The sequence below is a fragment of the Perissodus microlepis genome, chromosome 3 (genome assembly GCF_051167445.1).
Source record: "Perissodus microlepis isolate ML-2025 ecotype Zambia chromosome 3, ASM5116744v1, whole genome shotgun sequence".
Lineage (NCBI taxonomy): Eukaryota > Metazoa > Chordata > Actinopteri > Cichliformes > Cichlidae > Perissodus > Perissodus microlepis.
Genome location: NC_140463.1, coordinates 7,320,132 through 7,341,184, shown reverse-complemented (window position 1 = coordinate 7,341,184; position 21,053 = coordinate 7,320,132). Strand labels below are relative to the sequence as shown.

Here is a 21,053-nt window from a genome sequence, read left to right as displayed (position 1 = left end):
CTCATTGGCTGCATAGCTTTTTGCGGTTTCTGTCGACTTTCTCTTAAAAGTCGGAAAAGGTGACGAGTATCGCGAGAGTCGAGTGCCGACTGAGCGGTGAACGTGAAGAGAGAGGGCCGGGGAGAGAGGAGAAAGAGTGGACTAAAGCTACGGCCTACAATCTAAACGGAGCCGTTTCCAAACATCCAATATGTCCTCCAGTTTTCTTCTCCGCCTGCTGTCTCTCGCCTTTTTCCAGGGCGCCGTGTGGGCCGAACAGCGGAAGCTTTCTCCAGGTAAGACCGCTGTGCGGGGTCCCCTGGTCGGCCGGGCGGACCACCGTGACCCGCTGGAGCTGTGGAGCTCCGGGTGGGTTACGGAAAGGCTGCTCATCACGTCACAAATCTATTCACTATTTTCAGAGTTTATTCCGTTATTCAGCTGCTGGGTGAGTTTAGGAAGGATGTTTATTAATTATTAAAACCGTTAGCGCCACAGGACCGTTAGCAAACTTTAACAGGGGTTTGTGTTCATGTCAGAACAAAATGTAAATATCACAAAAAGTCTCAATAATGACCCCAAATACTCACCAGAGGGGCTCACGGTGAACCTGCTCCCTTTATAACCTCATATACTCTTATTGTAATCCCTACAGGTTATTAATGATTCCCTAAACTCTGGAAAATCTAAATGCGCAACTTTGTTTCCTGGATGTGTATTTCCATTTTTCCACGTATAATCTACTGCGGATACACGGCGTGGTTAACATGTATCAGTTTTAATCATAGAAACACAAAGGTACAAAGTGCTTCGCATATTGGATAAAATTCAAATATTAAAGAAAGTTACTCACTTTGTGACAGAGGTACAGCCTCTCAGGGTTAACTTCACTGTGTCTGTGATTGTATGAGATTTTTTAGGGAAATACGTCTTCAGCTGGGCTGTGTTTAAAATGTGCCACAGAACCTGAGAAAAACTGAGACACTTCTTGTGAGCTCAGATATCTGAAGCCTTCAGATGAGCTAAAACACCAGCTGATTATCTATTGTTAACAATTTAACAGCTTCTTTATATACACAAAAAAGGTGTTTTACTAAAATATAACAATCCTGGCTTTCCTCTGAAGAATAAGCATCGGGACTGGGATAAAAGTGCAAGCAAAGAATTCACTTTTATGTATCAAAAGACCAAAACTATGAGGAAAGTGCTCAGGACTTCTGTTTGACTCTGTGTCTCAACTACAAACAAGCAGCCATACTCAAAGATCCTGAAGGAGGAAGAACCTGTAAACTGATTATTGATTTGATCAATGAATGAATCTCGGGATAAAGCAAAAGAAGTCTTTAAACTGAATGAGTGAAAATGGCTTCAGATTTCAGTCAAATATTTAAAAAACCTATTTTTTTTTAGTTATTTTTTCTTTTATTATCTGAGTGTCTGTTAACTTTTTAAAAAAAGGTTTACAACAAGAAGGAAATCTCCTCCTCAGTCTCACTCTGCTCCCTTTAAAAACGCCTCACATAAGTAATATACACATGAATACAAACCACAGCTGAGCAAACAAACCTCACAGGGACGCACCAAAGACAGGACTATATGGAAAACACAGATCAGATTTAAACCGGTTATTCTTTTTAAAAACGTTTATTCTGTGTAAGACATCATCTCTGCTTCACAGACCTGCCAGTGAGAGGTTCATGATGGAAATCATTAATCCTACTACATAAAACATGCTGTGGGCTCCCACAGTGGCTTTTTAAACCTAATTTAATCCACTTACAATAAATGTTTTACTTATTTAAATGCAGTTAAATAAAATTCTTTATTCTAATATGACTATAAAATATTAAATCAAAATGATCACACTATTTTAAAAGTCCCAGCTCTCATTTGAGGCTGTAAAACCTCGTTTGAGTGGGTTGATCAGTGATTTGTAATCTTTACTGCTGGATGTAAGCATCCCTGCGTGAATGTGTCTCTGAATCTGACTTGTGACACTGAGCATGGCGAGTTTCTATTGGCTGAACGTAACAGAGTTTGTGTTTCATCAGTTTTTATTTATTTTTTACATTTCTGTGACAGACTTTTATAGGAGTCATTTACAGTGTTGACTCTTCTTCACAACTCCTGCAGATCTCTGTGTCTCTTAGTTAACCACAGTTTGTGGGCTCCTGTTTGTCCACCTGGTTTTTAAGCACTGATCATAGATTGTGGATCAGATTAAGATGTGTCCATGGGCCCAAGATGTTAATTTGGGGATCTTTCCTAGGCTCTGTGTTGTCATGTCTTCTGACACGGTGCTCCCATCAGGCTGGAAAATGCTCCTGGCAGGTTGGAAGAAGGTGGTTTTTAGTGTGGTCGGTCCTTAAAAAGCAGAACAGGGATCAGCTCAGAGCCCGGATGAGGCAGGTATGGATCTCCATCAGCTGGGGTTTGTGCCACTGATGAAAATGAACCCAGCTGAAGTCTGTCGCATGTGGAACTGGTGTCTGCAAAATGGAAAATCCTTCCTTTGTGTACATGGACATGGTCGGTAGTAGGGCTGCCACAAACGATTATTTTGATAGTCGACTAGTCACCGATTATTTTTTCTATTAGTCGACTAATCAGATCATCATCCATTGGACGTAAAACTACAGCTTATTGCACCAGCAGTATCTGCTCTTATATAACTATCATTAGCTTACAGCTTTAAGTGTTTAAGGTCTGTGCTAACTAAAAATAAAGACAAGAAGATAGTTTATTAAATTTTAATGAAATTTGCAGATTGTTTCGGTGGAGTTTAATAAACTCCTTGCTATCTAAAATATAACAGGACACCGGAGTAAATTCTCGAGCATCTCACACTTCTGATAATCAGCTGTCTGCTTGATGTTTATTCAGCTGTGTAAAAACTATAACTTTAGTCTCAGCCAAACCGATTTACTCAGAAACAAATAAATACTGAAAAAAGCCAAACAATAACATTTTTAAGTTATCTAAGTGACTTATATTACATGTTTAACCCGAGTAGAGAAAAAAAATGTCCAGATAGGTTTAACTTCAAACACCTGAACCCGGCAGGTAGCTCTGAACGGTCTGTAGGCCTGCATGCTTGCATGTGTGAGGCTCTGAACGGTTCTGCCTGTTAACACTAGCACAGTGACATTATGCAAACATTATTTGGACAAACATTAAATGTTTATGCTGATATAAACTTCATGTATTTCCTTCATATGGGCCATTCCTGTGAAACGTTCCCTCCTGACCCCCTCACAATCAGCTGTAGTACCTTCATAGTATGACCTGCTTGTGTTTAAACTGTGCTGATAACGTGGAAATGTCCTGAACTTATATAGCTAAGAGGGCTATGAAACGAGTAAAAAGTGCCACATTTGGGCCAATATTTCTTTGTACTTTGAGAGCCTGTAACTCTGGAAACACTCAGGTAGAAATTTTTTTGGCTTCATTAGAAGAAGAAAATCCCCAGTACTCGATGTTTAAGTGTCCTACTTGTCCTAAAAACATTTGATCAAAGCTGAGAAAGAATTCGAAATGTGTTTATGATGTGCACGCTGTGCAAACTGATGTGAAAACGAAAGAAATGAGCCCACTCAGATCTGCTGCTTGGATCTGTAACATTCTCCAAGGCTCCACATTACTGCCCACATCTCCGGCCTGGTCCCACCGATTCAAATCAAGGAACGGAAAAAGGAAGTCTTTACATTTTTTACATTTTCATCATGCGTGTCATATTTCAACATATTTCCATGAGAGTCGGCAAACACACAAACATCTTTGTAAGAAGGAGCGAAATATGAATTCGGCTCATATTTGGTTATGGAATGATTCAGTATAAACATGGAGGGAAGACCTGGGCAGAGGTCACTTTATGAATCGTTTGTCAGGATGTGACTCGGTTTCACTGGCGCACATCTGCTTTTGTCGTTCATTCATTAGGAAAGCAGTGTGATGAGGAAAGAGACAACAAACCCCCACAGCTGTGCGAGTACTGTCAGGGGGGTTGTTGTCCGACACTCGAGCCACAAACAAGAAGAAACCTTCCCACCATTCAGCCGCACGTGAGGATTCACACTTATTCCAGCTACAGACTTCCACAGCTGGAACTTTTATTTATAGTTTCAGAGCTGACGTATTCCGTTTAAAGTTTGCAGAGGACGAATTTAGAAAAATTTAATAAAACTAAAAGATATTTATCAGTTATTTAATAATTAATCCTGAATGAATTCTGGTAGCAGCTGGATTTTTGGGAGCTGGAGCTTCTCAGCAGCTGGGTGAGCCTGAGTTAACATCTAGACAGATACAATACAAAGATCTGCGATCTACAAAGCCAAACACCCGCCATAAGATGGAGGCTGAAATCCTTCCTTTTAGTTTGAGACCCAGAGTCTGCCCTGCAGGCAGCTGCAGAGAATTTCATGGGTTGTTGACAATGCCCTTTGACACACCCCTAGGAATCTATTCAATTCAGATTTATTTATATAGCACAAAGGCATAACAACTTTAAATTTTAGGGCAAAGACCCTGCAATAATACAGTGAAATCCTCAACAGTCAGACTGTGAGTGAGCACTTGGCGACAGTGGGAAGGAAAAACTCCCTTTTCAAAAATCTAGAAGTTCTAAAGAATAAAAATGATAGGGGTTAAAAACAGGAGAATTTCCTTCCATATGCACTCGCTCAGCTCAGCTGAAGTCAAACACAACTACCCATGAGTGCTGCTGGTGGGAAAGGGAAGTCGTTATTTAATGACGTGTTGAAAAACCGTGACACCTAGCTGGAAACTTCACAGTAAACTTTCGAGACACTTTCAATCAAACGCTGCCAAAAAAGGAGCGGAGGAGGAGGAGCTTTTCCCATGTTTGGTTTGATGGTATCTGAACCAGCTGTTTGCACAGAGAGTGGATGGGAGCGATTTCTCTGGATATTTAAGGAGCTTTGTTGCACAGCTGAGAGCTGTTTTCGCGGCCCTACGCTGCAGTGAAAGTGTTATTGCTCTCGCACGTTAAAACATGTCAGACCCTCAGGAGCACAGCAGGGGCTTTTGTCACAGACCCTCTTCTCCTCCCCCATGCTACTCCTCCCCTCTTTGACTTTCCCCGGAATTTCAGAGGAATTCTACTCCCAATTCCTAATAAAAAGCCTGCAGGGAAACTCTGGCAGCTGCTCGTGTCTGCAAACAGGACTGAGTGTTACCAGCATACAGCAGCAGATCCTCCAAATATTTAAATATTTGCCAAAACGGATCTTTATATATTTACGAGTTGTTCATTATTGCGATGTCATAAAGAAAAAACAAAACAAAAAACGAGTTCTCTGTTGATTTGACAACGTCATGCTGATCACCTGATGCGTTTCCAGAAAATTTGCTGGTCATCACCGTGGCAACAGAGGAAACGGACGGCTTCCTGCGCTTCATGAGAACAGCCCAAGAGTTCAACTACACTGTGAAGGTAACACACACACACAAGTTACACTGCTGGGTAACTTTGTGTTAAAGAGTAACCTGTTACCTGGTGAGGTTAGTGTCATTAAAGAGTAATCCATTACATCCCTGGCTGAGGTTACTGTGCTGCTGATGTCTGATGCACGGCTGCACAGCCGTCGCTCGCTGAAGTTAGACTCAGGTCTGAGATTAAATGTCAGATCGAAGCGGTGGATCTGTACAAGTGTCCACACAGCTTCCCTCCATGATACTTGGGAGTCAGCTGCTCCAAAGTTTGCACATTTCCAGTCTTATTTAGAGGTTTAGTGAGTTAGTTTGTCAGTGGAGGACCTAAAGGTGTTTTCACTGTGGTGTTTAAATCAAACTCTAGACCCTTTTCCTCTTTTGTCTGGTTCATTTCTGAACACCGTAATTGCACCACATCATCCACACTGAAACCTCTTGAAGGAGGTGGTCTCAGGCCGGTTCCTAGCAAACTCCAGTCCATGCTTTACATTCTGGGAAGCAGTGTGCCATAGATTTGAGAATATCATTGAAATTAAAGTAAATTCTTGGTGTTCAGTTCCTTGTGTTCAGTCTAGATCTCATCACCTCCTTCCTGTGTTTACCTTTGTTGCTCCACTCTGATGAGTTTGCTTGGATTTTTTTCTGTGTGTTCAAACTACATGTGTGGAAACGGCCTTACAGCTAAAGTGCTTCAGTCACATCTTGATTGTTGGTAATATGCAGAGACTAAAGACTAATGTGTCGTTGTCCAAGTGGTCGGTACCTGAAACAGAATGAGTGAATGAGCCGATTGTTCCTGTATAAAGTTCCTGAATGCAGGGAGGACCTGTCGGGCCACACAGTGCAGCTCTGACTGCAGTAAAACGTCTTTGTTTAAGGTGCAGGGAACAACTCCAGCTGTTTTTTTTGTGCTGCAGATCCTTTAGAAACACTTTCAGTGATCACATGAGCAGATCAGCTGTCAGAGGATTTATTGGATACAAATGAGCAAATGAGTTTAATGATATGATGGTGGTGTACAGGTCCTGGGTCTGGGCGAGGAGTGGAAGGGAGGCGACGTCGCTCGGACGGTGGGTGGAGGTCAGAAGGTGAGATGGTTGAAGAAGGAGGTGCAGAAACACTCGGAGAAGACGGAGCTCGTCATCATGTTTGTGGACAGGTAAACACCGTGTGTGTGTGTGTGTGTGTGTCATATACTTATCGTTTCCATCAGCTCAGTCCTGATTTCTGTCTTTTCACAGCTCTACTCCTGTTTTTTATCTTGTCAGTCTCAGTTTTCGCTGCTTTTGTTGTGTCTTTACTTTTTCTTTCTGACCTACTTTGACACACATGAGGACAAAGCTTTTCTCACAAAAATGAAGGATATGAATTTTCGTATTGTTCGATTAGCAGATAAACAGTGAAATCAGAGCTCAGGCACCACCTGTGACCTGTGCAGGGATTTCACTGGTTCTGAGCTCCAGTGTTGTTACTGTTAACTAAAGCTAAAGTTCAGACCAGTCCAGAAATACAAACCCAGTCACGGAGGCCTGGGGAAGGATGGGTGACCACTGGTTGTTAGGGGAAAAATGTTTCGTGACAAGTTAGCAAATGAGTGCTGAATAAACCATGAAGATGGAAGAAGCACACGGTGCTGCACTGAAAGCTTCCTTTTTTGCTTTAGTCTTTAATAGATTGCCACGGTCTCCTGTAGTTTATATAAAAGACGACTTGCATGTAAAGACTCATCGACTACTCGCGACATCGCAGAAAAACCACACAATGGATAACTTTTGCCTTCAAAGTAAAACTTGCGACTTTAAAATGTATTGGCTGCAGTAGTAAATGTAAACTTTTACTCTGAAGGTAAGGTTCGGTCGACCTTTTCCAAGTTTCACTGTCACATGGTGGTAAATTAGCGAGCGTTTGCAGACAGGTCATCATCTTTCATGGCAATCTTCTTGCAACCAAAGCAGTCACAGGTTTGTAGTCCAGTGACCTCCAGTGGCCACTCACTAACAGTTTAGGTCATACAAATACATTTTTTCCTAGCAGCTGGTGGTTCCCATGGGGTTCCCAAACAGTCTGTGTAGGTAGGGTCCAAATTGTGGACCCAAAAATAACAAATAAATTGAAATACTATTTTGGTATTGGTCAGCCTGACGGGTGCTATCAGCCAATCGAAAGAAAAGCGTCTGGACTTCTTTAAGTTGCTTGAAGACGTTTCACCTCTCATCCGAGAAGCTTCTTCAGTTCTAAGGTCAAATCGTGGGGAGTCTTAAAGATTTAAACCTAGTGGGAGTTTCCCCCCCAAAGAGGGACAAAAGGACCCCCTGATGATCCTCTACCTAATCACATGAGCCGACGCGTGAAAACGTGCGTGGGTCACAATCAGCCAGGGTTTCGTGTGAGCTCATTGTGAAACTTGGCCCCACCCTATCATGTGATGTCCTGAGGTCAGATGGCCCAGGATGTGAGTGGGCGTTAAGGCGTCTGGGAAGGGATCTCAAAACTGGATTATAGATGGCAGACAGTTGGTGTCGTAAACCACGCCTCTCTTCAAAGCTGGTCGCTCACAGTGGACATAGATGGCTTCTTTGGCCTCCCACAGGGTTTAAATCTGGGACTCTCCACCATTGAAACGTCTTCAAGCAACTTAAAGAAGTCCAGATGCTTTTCTTTCCAAGCTCCTTAGACTACAATGACGTGGATGACTGAGAACCTTCACAGACATACTGTCTCCCTCTTATTCTGCCAAGAGAAGCCAAGTGTAATCAATCATGATCTCTAACAGGAAGTATATATGCTTTGGCCTTGCCCAGCTAAAATACACTATAGAACCTTCAGCACCACAAAAAATTTAACTGAGTGAATGCATATATTTGACCCTTAGAAAGAAAAGGTCAGAGAAAATCCAAAATACAGTAAATTCAAACTCAATTGAGTTTCTTTTGGTAATGTATGATGTTTGCTGCGCAATTCTTCCACCCTGAAAAAGCCTGGGACAGTTCAAATAAATCATTGAAAGTCCAAAATCGCCATGAATTCATGCCCTTGAAGACTGTATTTAAACCTCTGACCACAACTGTAAAACTCCCATTTCCTCCAGTATAACCCAGTTGTGGAACATCACAGAGACGAGGTGATCATCTGGTAGAGAGGAGACCACAGCAGGAGCAGGAGACCCCTCTGTCCTGTTTTAGGTTTTAATGAACACCTTAAACTCTGTACTGGAGCTGCTGTAGGCGGTCGTTACTTCAGACTTTCTGGAAAGAGACAGATAAAGTTCAGTGTTGCGAATGAGCCACACTCGACTGTGGAGGTCTGCAGCTCACACTGAACTCTTACTGTAATTTCTTCCATTTATCGTCCTTTAAATGTTTTATTTTTTCCTGTTTACATGTAAGCTGACGTGGCTCTCACTCTTTCTAGCCACTGCTCAATGTTCAGTCCTCTGATTGTTTGTGTCATAAACATGCTCTCTGTCTGCTTATCCCACACATTCAAACTGTTGCAAACAGTAACAGGCCCCCCTCTTTCTCTTTCTCTCTCCATGCAGTTACGATGTGATCTTTGCATCGGGTCCTGAGGAGCTGCTGTCCAAGTTTTCCCGTATGGGTCACAAAGTTATTTTCTCAGCTGAGGGTTTCTGCTGGCCTGACCAGCGCCTGGCCTCCAAATACCCCGAGGTGCGTACTGGGAAACGCTACCTGAACTCAGGAGGTAAGGAGCTCACTGCTATTTCTTTAAAATACTATAAAAAGTTTAAAGCAGTAAGTAACACATGACTTCTTGCTCTTCAGGGTTCATTGGCTATGCTCCAGAGATCAGTGCAATTGTCCAGCAGTGGAAGTACAAAGACAGCGATGACGACCAACTTTTCTACACCAGGATCTACCTGGACAAGACGCACAGGGTAAAAACTACTTCACAAACATTAAAAAAACAAAAGTAACCCACAGTTTTAAAGCCACTGTTAGACTTTTACCTCCTCAATTAATAAAGAACAAGTCACAGTCACAACAGGAACATTTTCATGTAAATACTTTTTATAGCTCTTTTCTGTACCAATTGTAATGTAAGTTAAAGAATAAGACCTTCTCACACTCTGTTCCCTCCAATGACAGAATAATGGCTGCAGTTCACTTTGCATTTCTTGTTACCATTAGTAACAAGTAACATTAGTCTGAGGTTGGCTCCTTTAATGTTACCTCAGGTTAAAGGTCTTTGACGTTGCAGACAAAACAAGTTAATCTGTACTGCTGGGTAAAAAACTGAATTGTTTCCAATATTTTGAACATATTCTTAGAAAACTAGGCCAGCAGTGATTTCAGAGAAGAAGAGTTTTTGAATCTCAGATATTCTCCCAGCTTGTCATGTCTGAATTTATCTGTAAAAGTCTAAATCTTGACAAAGCTGCTCTGTTTATTATTGTCACATCAGACCAAGTTTAACATGACCCTGGATCATCGATCCCGGATCTTCCAAAACCTGAACGGAGCTGTTGGTAAGAAACACAAATATGTTTCCTTCTGAACCTGAATCTGTCCAGCATCTTTTCTGCCTCGTGAGAGCTCAGTTTACACGTGAACCAGCTGTTTCACATGTAGCAGTCTGTCTCCATCCAGCTGTTATTCAAAGAGGCTACACTCCTATTAATGCAACTCTAAGCCTGTTGTAATGAGGGGGGAGATTAGCTACAGAGACCAAAACAGCTTTTTGTATCAGGCTGTAAACATGTTTATTTCAGTCTATGGGGAATGACTCACTTTTACAAGCATACAGTTTAAACCTGAGTAAAAAGTAGAGGATCCATAGTAGAGCCCTGTGAAGCTCCACGATTTGTAAGGAAACATTCATTCTGGTTTTTGTTACTCACTCTACTGGTTACGTCATCCTGAAAACCTCTGATTTGAATGTGAAATACTTCAATTCAGATATTAAAAGGTTTATTATACATGTGTATTCATTCATGCCTTTCTGACATAAATCTGTCCCTCCAACTTTTTCAACGTGCTATTACTGTACTCGGGCTCTTATGAGGATATATCTTTGGTCCTGACTGAATCAAGGTGTATCATGTTTGTTTCTATGGTAAAGTTGGACATTTTAACACGGGAGCTTATGAGGACTGACTTACCACTGGAGCCTCAAGTGGACATTTGAGGAACTGCCGTTTCTTATTGAGCAGAAACACTTACACTAAATCTCCTCTCTAGATGAGGTCGTCTTGAAATTTGAGAGGGCAAAGGTCAGAGCAAGGAATGTCGCCTACGACACGCTTCCTGTTGTTATCCATGGCAACGGACCCACCAAGGTAACACGACAATGTGATAGTAAAACCAGAGCACAGACAGATTTTGTGATCAGGAGTCAAGTGTGACGTATTAAGCTGGGCTTACACTGTGCGATTTCTTTCAGTCGCATTCAGCTTCTGCTCAAACTGCACGATTGACTCGCAGGGGTTAGAAGTTGGTAGGTCACGATGCAGGTCTCACACTATACGGCCCGATGCTCTGATGCGACCCGAGTGCTCACACTGTGCGTCCATAACATGAAGCTTGTAACACAAAATCTGTCGCTCGCTCTCCCTCTCTGTCTTTCACTCACACAGACACACACACACCACCGCCATCAACTTTGTTAAATTACTAATGAAAAACATTGATCAGGCAGCTGTGATTGAGCAGCAATGTCCATTCAACTCTTTTCACGGTTGTTGTGGTCGTGATAATTCTGTGAGGCCACATCGAAAAGGCTCGGATGAGCTTTCCAAAGTTCTGCAAGTTGTGCCTCCATCGCTTGTGTCCAGATCACAGGCTGCACTGCTGCTCCGTCTTTTCACCGACATCTATGTGTTTGCGCGTGCGCAGTGTGAGCGGCTGCGGTGACAACCTGTTTGAAATCCTCCAAGCGATTGATGATCGGGAGCTGGTCGTGAGGTGTTAATCGCTTCTCGTTACCCCACGTATACTACACGATGCACGACACACGATGAAGGCCAAACTCGGGCTGATCACCAAAACGGTCGCACGACTGAAATATCGGCTCAAAATGGGCCAAAAATCGCACAGTGTAAGCCCAGCATTAGAGTAAACCACTGTGTTGCTGTTTAAAACTAAAGAAGACTCTTTGATCTTTAAAGCCTCACACTTGAAACTGTTCCTGCCTATCATTAAAAATATGATTATCAAACACAACAAATATATTTAATAATTCTGCACATCTGCTTGTCTCTGCAGCTGCAGCTGAACTACCTCGGTAACTACGTCCCCACGGTGTGGACCTATGAAACCGGCTGCGGGATTTGCGACGACGACCTGCTCTTCTTCAATGAGGTGCCTGCACCACTCTCAGTGGAGGACATAATGAGGAGAAAAAGTTTTCCTGTCAGTGTTTGAACTCTACGTGTGTGTTTGTGTGTTCAGGACGAACAGATGCCTCTGGTCTACGTCGCTGTTTTCATCGAACACGCAACTCCCTTCATGGAGGAGTTCCTGGAGCGCCTGTCCACTCTGAACTACCCAAAAACGAGGATTCGCCTCTTCATCCACAACAACGTACGATGCACACTCGCACAGAGTTCCAGTTTCACTGCTCTCACTGGAACATCAGAGGGAGGAAAAAGATTCACAATTAAAGAGTCAGAATTGTCTCTGTGGAATTCACCGAGAGATTTTAGGCAACTTTGACACAAGGAAAAGGTTCCTAACAGTGGCTCAAGCGGAGAATAGTTCGAGTAGACTTCAACTGTGAAAAATGTTTTGCCTGTTCACTAAATTTAGAGCCAAAGTTAATTCTTGCAGCATACAGAACTTCCTTCCTGTGTCATGTGCTTTCTGACCTGTTGTGTCCCCGTACTGCAGGTCGTGTACCACGAGCGTCACATCCAGAAGTTCTGGGAGCGTCACAGGTCTCTGTTCCCAGACGCCCGGGTAGTCGGACCAGAGGAGAACCTGAAGGAGGACGAAGCCAGAACCATGGCTGTGTGAGTGCACAACCTCTAAGGACATTATAAAAACTTTAAAACAGTAAAATATATAAAGTCCTGGAAACAGGAGTTATGACACCAAAATGAAATGTAGATTTCAAAGATGTCAGCAAAATTGGTCTCAAATATGTACAAATATTTAACTATTTACATTTTTAGTACCAACCTTTAAAACTTTTATTGATTTTTTTAAAATAAGGCAGAAATAAACAGTAGTTTTCCTTCTGTGGTGTTATTTGGATTTATGTACAGCTCATATAGTGTTCATCAACTGCATGTTACAGAACTTTGCCAACATATAAATTAAATAAAAGTGAGCAATTAATTCATCTGAAACAAAAGTTCAAATTTAGGAAAATCCAAAAGATAAGATAAAACCTAAATCCCCAAATAAGCACCTGCAAGAGGCAGAGAATAAATTCTGAGGACAAATATACTCTACAGGTGGAAACAATCAGGGAATCGGGAGGAAGACAAAGACGGGAAATAAAAGGACAAAAGACACGCAAAGATCAGGAAAATAAAGGGAGACAGAGAAACATAAAAAACATGGAAAAACAACCAGGAATTGAGCAGTTCTCACTGCTGTATACAACCTTGAATCTCTTTCTTTCCTTAAAACCCAGCATTAGCAACCATGACTTGGCAGGAACCTCAAAGCAGGACATTTAAAGATGGAAATGAGGCAGAACAAAACACTTAAATTGCTCTGTGAAGCATATTTATAAACCAGGAAGTTAAATCTGTTTAATGAGAGGAGCGTGTTTAGAACAATTACATTAAAAAAAGGTCAGATTCCCTCTGTAGTAAGATAAAAAAAATAAGTCTGACCATCACCCTTATGGAAACTCTCTAAATACGAAGGTAATGAACCCTCCTGGCTGTTTGTGTTTGTTTGATTGCAGCGAGGTGTGTAAGAAGGATCCAGAGTGCGACTACTACTTCAGCATCGACTCCGATGTGGCTTTGACGAACCCCGACATCCTGAGGATCCTGATAGAGGAGAACAAGTACGTAGAAGCTCTGTTTACACCGTCAGTAAAACCCTGAGCATATCCTGCACTGGATGAGACTCTCAAAAACTAAAACAAAAGACTACAAAAAAATGTCACACATTTGTTGATAAGTTTTTAAAAACTGACAGCCAAATATTTAAATGCTTTAGGCCAACGAGGGTTTCGTTGTGGAGATTAAGCTTATCATCAGGACTTCTTCATGGTGACTGATCCAGGATTGATCATTTCAGATTTTCTTTTTCTTGACGTTTGGTTCATTTTTGCTATTTTCCTCCTGGCCTATGATGGTATTTGTGTCCAGACTATCACTCCAAGGTCAAATTCAGCTTTCCTAAACAGCTCTGACACTAACCAAGAGCTCAGGCCACATTTTGCCTCAACGTCCGTTGCAGGCTCTACCCCAAATCAAGATACAATCCCAAGCTCTAATACAGATCTTTTCCAGCTTAGACATTAACTCCCAAAGCTCAGTCCAGACTCTGTGCCAAGGTACCATCTAGACCCTAATAGCATAGAGGGTGTACTAGACGATAACCATTAGTGTAAACCCAAGGTTCAGTTCAACCTGTCTGGAGTTTAATGGATGCCTGAATGTTAACAGCAACGCTGATTATTCTACTGGAGCCAAATAATTTTGACTATTTTGAGCTCTCACTGTTTGATTTTAAAAACTGCTAATGGCTTCAGACTAAAGGAACCTGCGTCACTCTTCTATTTTAATACTCTCAGACTACTTTCTGCTACTTCTTTCCAGATATTAGGCCCTATGTGTAAACACCTCAGTAGTCAGGCTTTATGTTAAATTCTGTTGGTTTTTATTTTAATGCAGTTCTCTGAAATCCTTTGCTTTTCTTGCAGGTCTGTCATAGCACCCATGCTGTCCAAACACGGAAAGCTGTGGAGTAACTTCTGGGGCGCTCTAAGCCCTGAAGGATACTACTCCAGATCTGAAGATTACATTGAGATCGTCCAGGGCAAGAGGGTGTAAGTAACACACACAGAAACTGGTTAATGCTGCCTATTGTGACTCAGTACACTGTCACAAAGGAGATAATTTCAAGTTTAAATACAGGTTAAATGAATGAAACAGAAGCAAAAAACCCACCTATAGCTGTTTATCCATTTCTAAATTTTAAGGTAATAAAAAAATGAGTCAAACTGATTCAGTGATTTTATTTTAGATTGTTAGATGTTAGTGCTATCGGTTTGTGTCTTTAATTTTCCATTATTAAGTGAATAGATATGTCATAATGAAAATAATAATAATAATAATGATGTATATTCAAAAAGTATATGTTGCAGTTTTCCTGGTGTGTTCGGATTTTAATTCTAAAAAATATGAGAGACTCTACATATGTTTTTAGTTTTTTCATTGAATGAATGAGCCCTCATTTGAAAGCGAGTGATTTCTAGTATCCAGATGACTGTTTAACATCTGGTTAAACCAAAACCAACCCCAACCTTAGATTGGTTTCCCATTAAAGAAAAAAAGTGATTCTTCTCCTACTTTCTGCTGATCTCTTGCTCTTAAGTGCCACAGTCGTGTTTCCAGTTGTTGAGATTTTGCTTTGGCTATTATTTTGGGGTCACTGGTGTTTCAGTTTCTTTAACCCTTCAAAGCCGGTCGGAGCGGGCACGCTCCGTTTTGCACAACTATTTTTAAATCCCGGTAGCACTGAAGCTAGCGCAATAATTTTTTTTGCATATGAAACCGGAGGAGTTGTACTTACATCTTATGCCATCAGCTTGTCCTAGGTCACAGTTTCCTTCCACATATAGCTTTGCAAAAACTGCATAAAAAGCACATTTAGTTATTCCTGCAGTATATAAAAATTGGTGTATTTGCAGCAACAAAAACATAATATTCCAGAAACATGCTTTGCCGATCCGATCAGCTGTTTGTAACACTTCCTACGTCCATCAGCGCGAACTATCGCGTGTCCGCCATGTTCTGCCCGAAACCGGAAGTGACGTCATTTTGCGGAAATGTAGTTTTTTTTACCATCAGGGCCTCATGAGCCTATACTGGTATTTTTAAAAGTTATGTTTGACTTCATGACTTTCTGTGTCGTTTCTGGGATGCTGAGGACTCATATTGCACTGCTGGAAATAGTTTATTTTGATGCACATGCTGTTTTTTTGCAAATTTGCATTGTAATATTTTTTTTCGTTTTTCCTGCAGTATATAAAAATTGGTGTATTTCAAAAATAAAACTATGAAGACACTCAAAATAAATTTCCTGTGGTGGGAAACTAGTTTGTGCAACTTTTTTGTATTTACAGTTTTGAGGGATAAGCCTCTTAAATTTCTCTAACTAGAAATATATGTTAAAAAGACAAAAATGATTTAAAATTTTTTTGTAGTTTATTGCACGTTTTTGAAATTTATGTAATTACTATGCACTTAATGCAGACATATTATTAAAAATTGGGCTATAATGGTTGTATTGATGTATAGCAACTTGAAATGCTCCCAAAAATGGCACTACAACATGTAAAAATATAATATAAGCTCTGGCGGACTTGGTTCTATGGTAGGTCTTAAAGGGTTAATCCCTGTGCCAGATTCTATAGCATAGATACCAAATGTGGGATTCAAACAGGCAAAAATGGCAAAAAAAGCATTTGGCAGATTAGAAAAAGTCCAGAAAGTCAGCAAGTCCAACTAAAGATGAATCCATAAGACATATAAGACTTAAGAACCAGCACCAAACTCTGAGACGTGACATCCTGTCTGTAAAATAACCTTCTGCCTGTGTTTGTGCAGAGGTCTGTGGAGTGTGCCGTACATCACTCAGGTCTACCTAATCAAAGGCAGCGTGCTGCGGACTAAACTGTCCCAGGTGAGCCTGTATATGGATGAAGGGGGCATGGACGCTGACATGGTGTTCTGCAGGAGCATCCGAGACCAGGTAACACAAACGTTCTCTTTTTTTTTAACTGTAAGCACAGTCAGAGTGGATTACAAAAAAGCTCTTTTGTAAGCAGCAATGATGTTGTTTCATTGACCTTTATACAAACAAAACTAAATATGTCCACAGGGAGTCTTCATGTATGTGTCCAACCGTGACGAATTTGGCCGTTTGGTGGCCTCGTCCAATTACAACACCTCCAGGCTCCACCCAGACATGTGGCAGATCTTCGACAACCCTGTGGTCAGGAAAATATACATGAACACTCAAATTAGATGATGTGGGTAAAGCTAAAACAACTCAGACTGTCTGTCTGTATTTGCAGGACTGGAAGGAGAAGTATGTCCACGAAAACTACTCCAAGATCTTTGAAGATGAGAAGACTTATGTAGAGCAGGTAATAAAGTGAGGAAGGGGAATCAGGAACCAGAGGCAAAAAAACACCACCTCCCATGTAGAGTATTTTCAGATTATTATTAATGATTGTTACAGAATCATCTTGGGTTTAATAATCTCTCTGTATTTCAGCCCTGTCCAGATGTTTACTGGTTTCCAGCTTTCTCAGACAAAATGTGTGACCATATGGTAGAAACCATGGAAGACTCTGGCGAGTGGTCTGGTGGAACGCACAAGGTAAACACTTATTCTAACTGTCACACAAGGGCAGAAGTAAGTACTAAGATTGGATCAATAAAGTATTCTGATTCTGATTAACAGTTTTGTGTTTTCTGTGTTTCTAGGATGAGCGTCTGGCTGGCGGTTATGAAAATGTCCCAACTGTGGATATCCACATGAACCAGATCGGCTTTGAGAAGGAGTGGCTCAAGTTCCTCAAAGATTATATTTCCCCTGTCACTGAGAAACTCTATCCTGGCTACTACCCCAGGGTACGGTAAAAGCCTAACCCCAGTCTCACGTTCAGACTCCCTACACCACCAAGGAGTTCAATCCACAACCTCCCTCACGGGAGAGCCCAGAGCTTACTCCAAAGTATAGTTTACACTCTAACCTAAGGGTTCAATTCAAAACTTTGTGCCAAGGTATTGCTCAGGAGATCCTAATCCCACAGTACAGTTTAGACCCTCTGAGTCCACACTTTAGCCTAAAGTGTAGTTTAGATCCAAATCTTAGTTTTCAGTGTAGAGTCTTTGCCAAAGTACCATCAATACCCTAACTCCCACCTAAATATACAGACCAAACCCTAGGTTTAGACTCGATACCAAGGTACTGTCGAGACCCTTACGCTAAGATACAGACCAGACGTTAACCAGAGGGTCGGGTCCAGACTCAACATTAAGGTTGGAGTCACCCCATGGGTTGAGGTACTGTCCACACCATAACCATAATGTTCAAGTTCCAGATACGTTTATCATTCAGAGCCTTCCTCTAAGGTAGGGTGCACACCCTGAACACAAGGTGCAGTCCAAATTCTACATCAGAATAACTCCTTACCGTCCTCAGAGGTTCTCTCAAGACCTTACCCAAAGTTCAGCCCAGAAATATCTCATGATCTCAGACCGATGCTTACCTCAAAATTAATCCCAGATATTGATCCACTACAAAAGTTTTGACAGTGCAGGCATTACAGAAAAAAAAATTGCCTTCATGTACAAATTCACAATGCTAAGGAGCTATACATTAATCGTGTTTTTCTTTAGAAAGTTTCTGAGTCAGATTTTTATCTGATGATGGGAACATTGTTGTGTTTGTGCCGTCTTTTGTTAATCCTCTTAAAAATGATCTGGTACTGTCTACATGCAGGCTCAAGCCATTATGAACTTTGTGGTGCGTTACCGTCCAGATGAGCAACCATTATTGCGGCCACATCATGACTCCTCCACCTTCACTATCAACATCGCCTTGAACAGGAAGGACATTGACTACGAGGTAACACAGCCTGCTGATCTAAAGATGAATAAACAAGAAGCCAAAGAACATGCTATCGTGAATAATTTCCCTAAAGCCCTGCCTTTCTTAATGCAACATGTTTACTTGTGTCAGGGTGGAGGTTGCAGGTTCCTGCGGTACGACTGTAAGGTGGAGTCTCCTAGGAAGGGCTGGTCCTTCATGCACCCAGGTCGACTGACACACTACCACGAAGGCCTACGCGTCACCAAAGGGACCAGATACATCATGGTGTCCTTTGTCGACCCCTAAACAAACAGAGCGTGTGCATAAAAGGCTGCTGGTGTGTCTGTGTGAGCATGAGAAGATTAGCCAACCTCATCATCATATTCATAATGGAGGAAAGGACGTGATGACCTTGAATGCATCATGTTATTATTTCACTGTGTCCTTATTTCAGGTGTACATAAGATTTGACTTATCATCGTTGACATTTCGGAGTTTTCTGTTTTTACCTTATTTTTATTCCTGACACTAGTGAAGCAAATAAAAACGGGAGATTTGTGGTCTTGAAGGCATCGCTGTTGGACATTTCAAAATAAGAGTCTCATGCTTAAATTCAGTTGTCACCGTGCTGCCTTACATTTAAACGTTAACTAAATCTATGCAAGAAAAACACACTCCAAGTTGTGTTTCAACAATCAGCTGTTACACTCCAAACTCTAAAAGATTAATGCCACCTGTTGTGCCAAGTAGAGGGTGTTACCAGTATTAGTGATGTGCTCGAGGGTAAATCCACCTCAAAGACAAGTCAGCTGGATTTGAGCATCAATATTCCAGATGTGCAAATCCTCAATATCAGTTAATATGATACAGAGAAAAAAGATGGGTATAAAGATGCTTTAAAGAAAACCGTGTGAATGATGTGCCAAGAAGTCTATATGTTTGGTAAAAGTCTGTAAAAACAAGATTTAAGCAAGTGGAACTCCACTTTGACGAATTTTTAGACTCTTACTTTGTAAACTCTAAAGGCCTTTTATGTATTTGTTTTATTCTTTGTTGTTTATTCTTGTTTTTAAAATTGACATTTCCTCCTTAGGTTTCCATGGGGTAGTCATCATTAGGGTGTGAAGCGCTGCCTCCTCTTGCAGGATTATGTCTTTATTTAAAAAAAAAATGCTGTGATGGTTTTTAGTCTGTTTGAGGTGCAGTGTTTCCACCCAGCCTCTGGTTTTCTTCTATACGTGCCTCTTTATAAAAAGTCTCTGGCTTTGTAAAAACTGCATTAAATTATTTGTTGATGACTGACTGAATAAAGTTTTGAGATTTTAATAAAAAAAAAAAGACCTGTCACATCAGTTTAAGTAGTCCTTTTTTGGGGCTATCAAACTGTCAAGAAAACGACTCTGATTTTTACTCTAGTATTTATCTTTTTACTTTAAGAATATTCTTATTTACTTTTGTGAGTTTGTGCTGGTGGCACTAACTGGCAGTACTTGTCTGACTGTAGTACCAGTATTTCCCCCACTCAGTGCACTGTCTTACTGCACCATCCTATGTTACAAATTGGTATTACAGAAAAGTATGACCTGGCCTGTCTCTGGAGTCAAAATAAAGAATTTAAATACAGGTGTAGCCAAGGTGATTTTACCTACAGCTTTGAAGCCTTGATTTTAGTGCTTTTGCCACCACTATATTAATTTTTTTCTAATTGCATCACACAGAGACATTCTGTTGAGTAGCATCCAAAAAAGAAAAACTATTTCACTCACAAACCTGGAGAATAAATTTCTTGGACAGTGTGTCAATTGATTGCACAGGAGCCGTATTATTGGTTAGAAAATTTCACTAAAAATGGTGCAAAACTGTCAGGATCAGGTCAGGGATTGCAGTTAGATGCAGTGAAGTCTAACAGACAGCTAACCTTAAAATCCTAACCCCTGAAAGCGTACCTTCACTCACTGCTGATTGGTGGATCTCTGGTCCACGGAAGCAGCAAAAGAAATCTTTGAAATGGACATTTTAATTGAAGACAGCATTTTGATTCAAAGGATTGCACACAGTACATTTACCCCCAGTATTTTAAACCCTGATGTCTAATATGAACAATACAACTTTTAAAGATCATATATATGTGACAGCAAGTGGAATCCTAATCTACCAATCAGTATTGGGAAAAAACTGTGGTCAAGAGAGAAAAAGTTCAAGAACTGCTCTTTAGACACTCCCGGCTGAGCTATATCCACAGCAATAGCTACGCGAGTACCTTAATTATTCAATTCAACATTTACCTCTTGGATATCAGCTTTCACTCCTTATACCTTTGAGCTTTAGTATTCAGAACTCTGAAGTGGTGAGACAAGATACCCCTAGCAACAACAAAGTCATGGATTGAAATCCACACTCCAGCCTGCATGACCAGACATTTGGTTAAATTAATGATTTTTTTCTTTCTCTAAAAATGAACTGAACATTTTTAATTGATGAACAAATATAAATCTGCAGAGCCTTGTTCTGTACTTTATTTCAGGGTCTTCTACATGGTTCAGGAACTGGTGAGGGGTGATGAGTTTTTACACTTTCAGCATTCATAACATTTAGCTTGTGACACTGTATTTACATAATTAATACGGAGAATTAGAGTTCATAGTCTGGTTGACACGTTGCTCATAAAGTCAGCGAGAAACCCTCGGATTGGCTGGTTTGGTGGGTGTAGTGGAGTCAGACGCCTGAAAAGAAAAAATAAAGAATTTAATTCAGATCATTTAATTCCTTTAAATGTATCCTTCCAATTTAACTTTGTCTCAGAAAACCGACACATCTCTGGTTCCTTTAGGAAGTCACTCTTTGGATGGCCCCAGTGCTGAACCATATCTGCAG

The 21,053-nt window shown here is 41.0% G+C and overlaps 1 protein-coding gene across 1 annotated transcript; it reads left to right on the top strand.

Moving 5' to 3' along the window:
* Nucleotides 1–19,526, top strand: plod3 (procollagen-lysine, 2-oxoglutarate 5-dioxygenase 3). Its single transcript, XM_084923022.1, has 19 exons — nt 1–275; nt 5,340–5,431; nt 6,453–6,589; nt 8,969–9,132; nt 9,213–9,325; nt 9,853–9,916; nt 10,629–10,726; nt 11,652–11,747; nt 11,838–11,969; nt 12,276–12,397; nt 13,306–13,410; nt 14,275–14,400; nt 16,184–16,328; nt 16,458–16,571; nt 16,654–16,725; nt 16,857–16,961; nt 17,069–17,215; nt 18,090–18,215; nt 18,330–19,526. Exons 1-19 carry the CDS (start codon nt 191–193, stop codon nt 18,483–18,485), a joined length of 2,199 nt encoding a protein of 732 aa, XP_084779148.1. The 5' UTR covers nt 1–190; the 3' UTR covers nt 18,486–19,526.
* Nucleotides 19,527–21,053: the final 1,527 nt, after the last annotated feature.